At 47.9% G+C, this 11,206-nt stretch overlaps 1 protein-coding gene across 1 annotated transcript; it reads right to left on the reverse strand.

Annotated features, from left to right (window-relative positions):
• Positions 1-1,923: 1,923 nt before the first annotated feature.
• Positions 1,924-4,275, reverse strand: LOC124699945 (9-cis-epoxycarotenoid dioxygenase NCED3, chloroplastic-like). Its single transcript, XM_047232160.1, has one exon. It carries the CDS (start codon positions 4,171-4,173, stop codon positions 2,392-2,394), a length of 1,782 nt encoding a protein of 593 aa, XP_047088116.1. The 5' UTR covers positions 4,174-4,275; the 3' UTR covers positions 1,924-2,391.
• Between the last annotated feature and the right edge of the window lie 6,931 nt (positions 4,276-11,206).

Below are 11,206 nucleotides of genomic sequence, written 5' to 3' on the forward strand. Positions count from 1 at the left end.
CCTCTCACTGATAACTATTATGCCTTTATGAGACAATGAAAGTGTTAAATCTGAAATTTGAACTCTGGTGAACTGGAGGTGCCACTGCCGTGTTGGTTCTCTTGTAAAGAAAGAACTCAAGTACCTAGTGCGGTTCGAATATTCTTCTAGGGAGCCCTCGCCTGCACTGCACCGCGGTGGTCGTGAAACACGATTTCCCTCTCGATCACACAACACTACAACAGATAGAGCAGAGCGGCAAAGAAGCACGACGGCGATCGAGGGCCACACGACGCCGAAAGCTACGGACCGACTAGCAGTTACAAGGAGGACCCCAAAACGTCACATTGTTCACGCCGCCGTTCCATGCTTGCCCGCTAATCCTTCCGGTCTTCCTCCCCATGTTCCGACTAGGTGTCTCGCACTGATCATCTCGCGTTGATGCTTAGCAGGTAGAAAATCTGTCGGGCAGATAAGTGAGATAACCACATCACTTTGTTCACCTGTCGTGCTTCAGTGCATGGACATGGACGCCTTGCCTCATGACTCGCGTCCCCATCGGGGCAAAGACCAAATCCGCGATAAACGAGAGCCGGCACTATTCAAAATGCTGGAGCAAGAAAGCTCCATAACAGAAACACTGATCAGACTCAATCTCAGCTTTCGCCGCCCACCCCTCCAACCTTTTACCCCCGGCGCCGGCGTTGGCAGGGTTCGCCGGGCGAAGCCCGAGCGACACCGGCAGCAGCGACCTATCTTTGTCCGCGTAATGGAGGGCAGGTCGGGGCCTTCTTTCTCCTTGGCAGCGGTGCTCCTCGGGAGGTCTTGGTCTAGCGCGACAAGGTGGTGTTGGAGGCGGTGGGCTCCACGACAGTGGTGCTTGTCGGCTGCCGCATTGGCGCTAGAATGGGCACCTGTGGGCCTAGATGGGCTCGGGCAGGCCCATATGGGCTTGAGCGAACCGGGGCGCTGTGGCTGCGGGGTTATGTGGAGGTGGTGGCAGCTACTAGTCTAGGTCTGGGATGGCAGCATCACGGCCTACGTATTGCAGCAGGACAAGCCAATATGGGCCAGGCCGGGCCAGTCGAGGCCTGGTGTGCCCTCGCTGCTCTGTCTGGTCAATTACTGCCTCTCGACGGTGGGGGTGAAACCCTCCCGTGTGGCTGCGAGGATTTTGCTACTCGTCCTGGCGATGTCGTGTGCCTCCATCTTGTACGCCGCATATCAGTGTCACGAAGCAACCGGTGATGGTATACGACGAAGCTTGGTGGCGGCGTTCAACACTGTCAGCGAATCTGACCTTGACGATGTGTCGCCTGCAAGTGGCACCATTCCTTCCACGAGGGCGTCGTGGGAATCTCATGCCTACTATACTTTGTGTGCCGAGGTAAACCCTAGGACATGTCTGGTCCGGATAGCAACGTTGTGTTGACAGTGCTTCCCTTCTTGAAGGGGCTGCTAGTATGGGGTGCATCCGGGTGCTTGGAGCGTGGTAGGCCATAGAGGAAGGGCGCAGCGATTGCCAGACATGATCGTTTCATCGCTTCGATATTGCCTTCATTTCTTTTCTTTTGAGGCAAGTTTGTGCTGCTGCCTCTGCAACATCTTTGTTGTTGGCTCTTATATCGTTGTTGTTTGTTATATTAATATAACCCAACCAAAACCTCTTTCAATGATTCAATCTCTGTTCGAAGCATGAATGGCCTCGAGAGGAAGCTACAAACGACAAGAACATCTCCCAGTTCTCCTCAATTGAAGTAACACTCACAATCTACGTGATCTTAAGCAGCTGGATAGACGAGCTTCACTTTCGCACCAATTTTGTCATACACTGCAGCTCAACAGAAACACAGAAGCAGAGATGCGTAGAAAGCGAATTAACAGATGATGACAGTGAGATGAAAGAACTGTGGGCAATCACCATCTTATTATTATAGTATCAACAAATGCACAAACATGAGGCATAAGAACAAACACCTCGGCTGCATCAGCAGTAGCAGCAGCAACCGGGTGGTGGCAAGCATATCCGGAAAAAAATGAAGAACACTATAGTAACTAGCAGCGGGCACCAGCTGAGCTACGGTTGCTCTGAAGAAGCAAGCACCAGCAGAGCAGCTACGAGCTGGACCCCTTCTCTCTCGCTATCTCTAAATCCTCCTGCCACTGCCACTGGGAGTGACAGTTAAATCTTACGACTTACTTACACTAGTGTGGACTGACTGATGGAAGCTAACTAATATGAACAAACAGAAACCGACTATTGCTAACTGTAGACGGAAGGGAAGATTCCGGGGATGCCCGAAGGCTCCTCCCTCTGGCAACAACTTCCTCTGTCCATGTCCTCTGCTTTCTTTCTTGCCCACCTCCGGGAAACGTGGAGGTTCTGGGCAAGTGTGCGGCTCGATCGGCCAATCAGGCCTGGGATTCGAGCTCGCTGGCGGTGATGAAGGTGCCGTGGAAGCCGTAGGGCACGCGGGACGGCAGCTGGATGGTGGCCTCGAGCCGCATGTCGGCGGCATTGACGACGAGGAGCTCGGAGGTGCCGGCGACCTCGTCGTGGACGAAGGTGAGAATGTAGCCGTCGTCCTCGCCGCGGGACAGGGCCGGGTCCATGGGCACGAAGCAGGGCTCCCCGCCGAACCGCCCCTCCCCGTAGTCGAACTTGGTGAGCTCGCCCGTGGCCAGGTCGACCTTTGCGAAGCCGGACACCTTGGGCCAGGGCTCGGCGACGGCCAGGTAGGCGTAGCGCGTCTTGCGGCCGAGCAGGTTGGAGTTGACCATGCCGACCTCGAGGTTGACCTGCTCGGCGGGGGCCAGGATGGGGCGGCGCGTGGAGGCGCCGGTGCGCGTGTTGAGGCGGATCTCCGTGAGCACGCTCTGGAGCGGCACGTCCGAGTCGTTGAAGATGGAGTCGGCGGGGGTCATGCAGGAGCCGATGACCACCACCTCGTCGGTCTCCGGCTCCTCCCACGCGTTCCAGAGGTGGAAGCAGAAGCAGTCCGGCACGTCGACCCAGACCATCTCGGAGGCGTCGGTGGCGCGCTTGGGGAGGACGCCGAAGCGGGAGGTCTTCTCCTTGTCGAGGACCACGGGGGAGCCGCCGCGGAGCATCTCCTGCAGCTTGAAGACGACCTGGTGGTCGGGCACGACGACGTAGTTCTCGGTGATGGCGAAGTCGTGGATCATGGTGGGCTGGTCGAGCGGGATCTCCACGTCGGCGGACTTGGTGCCGTCGGCGGCGAAGTAGAAGTACTTGAGGTAGGGCTTCTTGATGACGTCGTAGCTGAGCGCGTGGAGGTCGCCGGTGGCGGGGTCGAGCTTGGGGTGCGCGATCATGGGGCAGGCGAGCTGGCCGGCGAAGTCGTAGCGGCCGACGGTGGCGAGGTCCCCGTCGGCGCCGACGCGGACGTGGTACGGGATGTCGTCCTCGGACATGGCGAGGAGGTGGCCGTTGAAGTAGACGAGGCCGGCGTTGGCGACGCCCGTACCGCGGGAGGGGTCCACGAGGCCGCAGGCGGCGCGCGCGTAGAAGAGCGCGAGGCGCGCGATGCCCGAGTGGCCGTGCAGCTCGCCGATGGCCTTGGGGAAGATGGGCTTGCCGAGGGCGCGCTCCTGGGTGAGGCGCTCGGTGGCGGTGAAGCGGGACGCGTAGGACTCGGCGGCGCCGTTGCGGATGCGCAGCGCGTGCACCATGCCGTCGCCGTCGAAGAGGTGGTGCCCCGCCACCGGGTCGAAGTGCGGGTTGGCGCCGTTGCGCGCGTACACGCCGTCGATGAAGGGCGGGATGCGGCCCGTGACCGGGAGGGCGTGGGTGGGGGGCGTCTCGCCGACGGGTGCGAAGTTGCCGGCGATTTGGATGGATGGGTCGACGGTCTTGGAGAGGCCGTGCGGGCGCTCGAGGACGTTGGCGACGAATCCCTCCTCGAAGGCGTCCAGCGCCATGCCCGCCGCGCGCTGGAAGAGGTTGAGCTTCTTCTTGTCCTCGCGCCGGACGGGTGCTGGTGCCTTGGGGGTGGCAATGGCGGGCTTGGCCGGGGAGAAGTGGGATGGGACCGGCGCGCGGGTGGCGGCGCCGGAGGGCGCGGAGGTGACGGCGCGGGCGGTGACCCTGAGGGAATTGGGGGCTCTGGACGAGCGGCCCGTCGGCGTGTGCCGGTGTATGGAAACAGAGGTGGGCGCTGTGAGTGTCTGCATCGGGGAAGCGCGGCGAGGATTTGGTCGGGTTTACGGCGGAATTGGCGTGGGTTTGGGGGGAGTGCGAGCGGAGGGAGTGATGATCGTTGTTGGGTCTGGAAGGACCGACGGATGGTTGTGAGTTGGGAGGGGAGGGCGGGCGCGAGCCAATATATAGAGCTTGAACGAGGAGGCAGCAGAGGAAGGGAGATGATGGAGGGAGAGGACGCGTTGTAGTGGAAAGTGTAGGCGGGGGCGCGGGGCGCGTGTGGGGCCTTGGACGGTTTGAGTGGGGGAGTCCAACTCCAGGTCCAAGGAGGAATTGTTGGCACGCTGGGAGGGGGAGGGTGCCCACGTGGTGCGCTGCGGGGGGCGGCAGGGGGGACGAGCTGACTGGGACGTGCCCGCCCCTAGGACTAGGACCACCGCCTTTGCTGCGCCGCTACTGCTCTGTCCTCTCCTCTGCCATGCGTATATTTTCCTTGGCTTCTCTTCCCTTCCGGTTTTTTAATGCTGGATATTCGCCTCCCTACCGCCCCATGCTAGTGTGGCGCCCGTGGCATCGGCGCCACACATAGAGCCTCGCCAAAACGGCTAAGTCCCAGACGAATTGTCTTACAGTATGTTTGGGCAATTGTAAGGGCATGTGTGGCGCCGTTGGGAGGGGCGCCACACATCCTGCCACGTCGGATCGGCGCAACATGTGGTGACCCGGCATACCACTGCATGGTGTAGTATGCAAGTCTGATATAACACCAATGAAACACCGTTCCACTAGTATTATATCGCTCGAGTGGTACAACGAAACATATGCGGGTCCAAGGCATGTCTATAGAATTACAACATTGACTCTCTTACATAAGATCATCACAGACCTCCTACTTTACAATGAGGTAAAGCCGCAAATAAACTCCGGAAGAACGACTCGTAGTCTAATCTTATCACTGGACTCTATTTGTAGAGTATTTAACTAACTATAGAGGCTATGAATAGATTCTAGCTAAGTAGGAGCTAGGTTCACGGAGCTAGTCCCCTTCTATCGCTAATCTAGGTTTTCTCCTTGTCGGATGTGGTATCCGACTCCTCGACATGGTCCTGTCTCTTGAAGTAGTTGTTGACTCCTCGGCCTTTGAGTTGCACTGTAGATCCTCCTTCTATGCCTCCATATCTAAGCAGGGGATTTAAGAGTGGGATGAGTACGAGCGTACTCAACAAGTTCATTATAGGGAAGGGGTGTTTAATGCACTAGCTACGACATTAGACCGTGAAAGTCTAATACCAATGCAGGTTTTCATAACCATTTTTTCAAGAGGTTGCTTTTATTCGGAAGAACTATGTCCGTCGACCTTCACCGGTTTACTAGGACTTCATGGAGCTCCTTTCCGGCCGCGTTCGCGGTTCCATATCCCGGAACAGGGAGTGACAGGTCACGGTTCTTTACACTCTGCAGAGGTGTGTTGCTTTACCCATAAGAGATCTTAACCTTGGTGCCAACCAAGCTGCAGGCTTGTCCACACTTCCTTCGGTGTGAGGCCCGGTATAAGGTCTAGCCAATCATGTTCCTCCGCTACCTCGCACACCCACCCTTTGTTGCATACCCCGACCCTGGGTCCTCGTCGGTCCTCTTACACCAATTAAGGATGGACCCCGACCACGACAACGAGTTTGGGACTCGTTAACCAAACTCCTTCGCCGTAAGCTGCAACCCATCATAGACCACTTACCGTGGGGAATTAGAATGGGATCCCCACCCCACCGCTTGCCCAACCTGGGTCAAGTGTCTACGGTAAGCGCATCCGTTGATGTACGAGAGGTGGAAACACTTTTGACTATTCCGTCCCACTCCGGATCTTATGGTTAACACGGGTATTACGGCACAAGAATCACTGGCGACATTTGTTGTTTAATCCTAGATGGATATAAGCCCGTGCAATGGAACCTCCACCATATCAACACAATCCATGGTTCCATTGCCCACCACATAGTCATATTCATAGTTATGAAAGTAGTGGTTTTGATTTTTATGCAATAGTGATAACCATAATACTTTGCAATTAATTTGATAGAAATACTCAAATGACATGAGCAAGTGATGAACTTGCCTTTCTTGACTGCAAGATTATGCAGACAAGGTCTTCGATACGCAATAACTCCAAATTCTGAAATAGCATCATCGTCCGGTAAGGACGATGTTCGAAAGATTGGCAAGGATGCAATAATGCATGAGTATGAGATGCAATCGCTCTAAGCGTGACCTAACCCCGATGATTTAGGATGAGTGGTAATGATTAGTTCAGGGTGTGTTGCACTTTTAGAGTGATTCACAAACAAGGTTCTTATTCGAGGTTTGTGTTGCTTTAGAATCATAAGCAAGTGGTATAATGTAAAGTAACAAATCATACACACCAAAGATTAGTAGTAGTATATTAAGTAAAGAGCAGTTGTCAGTTTTAATACTATATGGCATGGTTAATGATTACTTGTTATATTCTTCAAAAGAATAACTTTTGAAGAACATGTTCTTTAATAAAGAACAAGTATGACAATTGGGTTTGGGGTCTGCTATAATTTATTCTGGTTCCAGGTAGTTTCTGGGTAAGTATAAGATGGATCACAACATAGTTGGATTCATCAGCAACTAGACTTGATTGGTTTTACTTAAGCATGAGCAACTTAAGCAATTAATTATCCATGGTTGCTATCACGGTTGATTCATCTTGCTGGTGATTGCTAGCTAGGGTTTATAGGTCCTTATAAGCAGGGTTGATGAGAATTCCTTATTTTCTTCAAAAGAATAACTTTTGAAGAACATACTTTTTAAATAATAAGAAGTATATCAATTAGGTTGAGGTTGTTTTCACTAAGTAAGAAATGGTGGTTTCCTAAATAGGATGTTTAATTATTATCTCACACTAAGAGGGTTTAGTGTGTAAGGGATATAATGATAAATATTGGGTATAGATGCTATTGGAGCTCATCACAATGGTGTGATGCTAGTTAAGGTTAATAAAGGATGATATCCATGTGATAGGAACTAGGTTTGATTAGGATGAACCCATGTGATGCTAATTAGTAGTGATAGGGTTCCCATATATTATGTGAATTTGAACAAGCATTTAGTTGCTAAATATGAATCTATGGTTACTAATGGAGTAACATGATCACATGTTACTTAGGGTTTATGTTTGGGAATAATTTAGGGTTCATATGAAGTAGTGGAGCTAAAGTTCCTAATTGTATTAGGGTTTTAGGGTTACACATGAAATTATGGGTTTATCACTTTGTTTTATAATGGAACTAGGGTTCCCTAATTACCCTATAATTCTTGGATTAATAACTTCATTAGTAAAGTTGAAGTTATTAATAACTTTGAAATTAAAATAATATAGAATTTGGCTTTTTATTATTTTAAACAATTAATAATTAAGGTAATTATTATTTAGGGTTTTAAATCCTTCTAATAAGGATTTAACAAATTAACAAATAAAGAAAAATTAGTTTTAATGTTTTTCTTTATTTACTTTACTGGTTTTTATTTGTTTTATACCCTTTTCCCAATTATTGAATTTTAATTGATTTTAGAATTAAAATTAAAGGCTTAAATAACAAGTTTTAAATAATTAAATTTTTATTAGAAATAAAAATTTCATTTTATATTTTTATTGGATAGGGTTTATCTTTATAAGAATTTTGATATCTTATATTTATTTTTCTGAGTTTTTATGAATTTTCTATAATTAAATGAAGTTGCAGTAATTGTTGGATTTAAATTAAAATGAGAAAAAACTAAATCTACTCAGCTAGTTTACCCACGCAGTCACTGCCTGGTGGGGCTAGTTCCACTTCAGGTGCCACTGTGGCGTCGAGATGGCAGGGAAAGGGCTGGCCGACGGCCAGTTGCCGACGGTCGCCGGAGCTACCGGTGTCCCGCGAGGTGGTGCGTGGTTGCGTTGGAACGAGGACAACGAGGGGATGCTAGTGATGGTCGCGCCGCCACCAGATGGACGCCGGAGCTTGGCCGGCGACGGGATCGAGCGGCAGAGCTCACGGGTTAGCCGTCGCGATGGAGCTACGGCGCCTAATCGAGCGAAGCGAGCACACCAGGAGGTTGAGGAGCTCACCAGGAGGACGTAGGGCGTGACGGCGAGGTCCATGGCGGTCGGGTTCGCCGGAATCGTCATCTCCGGCCGTCGGAGGGAACGAGCTCGACGGAGACGCTACAGATCACCATGGCTTGATTCCTTTTGCAAATTGACTATGTCGAGGACGGCGATCACAGTGGTGGTCACGGCGGGGCCTGGGGCTTCCCCAATCGACGGTGATAGCCGGAGTCTGGTCGGGTAGGGTTTCGGCCTAGGGTGAAATCGCGCGGAGGAGGAAGGAAACCGAGTCGAGGGTTCATGCTGGGGTTTTTATAGGCGCTCAAACGAGCCTCGTCACGTCGTCGATGAAGCAGAGATCGCCAGCGAGAAGAGAAGCCCGCCACGGCGTCGTGCCGTCCACCATGCGCGACGAAGAGATGAGGACGACCCTCTCTCGTTTTAATTCGACGAAGGGGTATCTTGGGCTGAGCTGGGCTGTGCTGGACCAGTGCTTGTTGGGCTGCTGGTGGGCTTCTGCGGACAGAGGAGGTCCAGGTGAGATTTTCTCCTCTACTTTTCTTTTTCCATTTCTGTTTTTTTTTTATTTTCTGTTTTTCCTTTTCTAATTTGCATTCTATTTTAAATTCAAATTTGAACCCTTTTCTATTTTGCAGGTGTTTGATAACTGCAATTTTATGAGGACTAGTAAGAAAATCATTATGTTACTGCATTGTTCTTGAAAAAACATTAATAGATATATATATGTGGCCTTGCTACCATTTTTAATTAGGCAAGAATTTAGGTATTAGTTTTAATTTCCTTTTTCATTTATGATATAACTCTCTGTTGAATAATTAGAATTGGTTACGCCTCTTCCAATTGTTTTGGAAGTTATTATTATGACTTGGTTTCATATTTGAGGAGTTTGTCAATTGCACATGATTTTATGTGAGATCCAATGTATTAAATTTAGTAATTGAAGCTAAAGATTTTATTAATGTGCCATGCTGGGATTCTATCGAGTTCTAGTATAACCCCCTTGTTAAGGTTAATACTATCACTACATTTGAAAGTATCTCAGTAAGGATTGTTTCCATCATGGTTTATCTTGTTTCCAAAGATAAATGGTTGATCACTACCCATATGGTGTAGTTATAGGTTATAGAAGTGAAATGGCACCATAATGCATGTGCTTGGGTTTATCTCCCTAACCATGATAAGGTGGTTGTTTACTTAACATTTTATGTACTCCTCTAGTTACTATGATATTGAGAATTAGTTTTATTTTCTACCAATTGGCTTCTATTATTAACCTTAATTTATCATTTAAGTAACTACATTGGTTATAGTTCTTTTTATAGTTAACTTTGGTCACATGGATATATGGTTTCTCACCATATAAAGCATAGAGTTTGTCTCTAAAGTTTTCTTAGGTTCTTAAATGAAGAATAGGTGGAATGTAGATATGGTAGAATTCTACTTATGATCACCAATTTAATCACAAGTTAAGATTGGAATATAAGCCTAGGGTTGCCTACTAGTTACCTCCCTATGATTTCATGTGGTGAATGAGATCTACTTATCTCGTTAGGGTTTATTCTCCATACCTCAAGTTCTTAGGGTTTAAGATCATTACTTAATTAATAATGATCAAGGTTTGGCTTCCTAAGGATCTCTCATTAAATGGGGTTCTTACTTCCATGATCAAGCCTTGTCTAGATAAACTAAACATAATATCTCCCTTATAGTTTCTTGGGTGGACATGGTTATGGTTGTCTCAATTATCTTGAGTATAACACCATGGTTTGAGCTTTCTCATTTAAGAATAGTTATTCTAGGGTTTATGGTGTACTCCTAATATTTATTTAGGTTACTGAGCCAAAGATTCAATTGTCTATCTTAGTTGGTTTATTCCACACCTTATTTCACTAAGTCATGGATATAGTCTTATTCCACTTGGTATCACGGTGATCTCACCACTTCAAGGTGAAATGGTTTACCTAATACTTTAGTTCAAAGTTTAACATTGATTCTTAAATAGGTAAAGCTAGAATTAGTATGATTGGTCTCTCTCTCATTTGGGAAGGTCTTTAATTACATCCTAAGATTAAGTTCCATAGAGAATGATGTGATCATCAATATCTATGTTTAACATAAATGGATTCTCTCTCTAAGGATTGTCTTGAATAATACTCTAAGGTTCCTCTTGAAGATAATGTTGTGATCATATGGATGTTTATATCCAAGGTTTGCCTCAAGGTTTGTCATTGCTTCCCTAAATAAAATAGGACTCTCACCTCTTTAGGTTTGATGTAAAACTATTTGGAATAGAGAAGAATATATATATTTCTAAAGTTGATCTCCTTGTCATGATTCCATGTTTTAAGTGGAATCAATACCATGAGGTGTATGGTAGGATCATGGATTGGTTTTAAGATATGGGAAAGATAAGTAAAGAGTAGTTTTCTTCATTATATTGTTACTTGATTTACCATTGAATTGGTGTTAATATGTTATGGCAAGGAATACCATGTTGTGACCTTAAATAATATCAAGTAGTTGATCCTTGATTCATATGTTCTTGTGTTGGTTTTAATTCCATTTGATCTAACCCCTTAGATCAAATCATCTTTCCCAAAGCAAGGTTTTAAACAATGTCCCATTGAGGTTTATAACACTTGACTTGATGAGCTACTTCAATTCCACCAAAGTCAAGTGAAACTTCAGTTACTGTGACTGTTTTACTTTAAAGCGCGAAAATTCCCCAGATTTTCTATGCATGAATGCAATGCACACATCTGTTTCCTCTATTTTTTGTAACCCCATTACCTGGATATTACGAGTCTCTACCCCTTAAACTAAACTTCGTCCTCGAAGTTTGATATCTCTCACGTTTCGGGTGTGGATCTGACTTGTGCGAGACTACATCTTTTCTCAAACTCCTTGGTGATCTCACTTGGATATAATTGAAT

The sequence above is a fragment of the Lolium rigidum genome, chromosome 3 (genome assembly GCF_022539505.1).
Source record: "Lolium rigidum isolate FL_2022 chromosome 3, APGP_CSIRO_Lrig_0.1, whole genome shotgun sequence".
NCBI lineage: Eukaryota > Viridiplantae > Streptophyta > Magnoliopsida > Poales > Poaceae > Lolium > Lolium rigidum.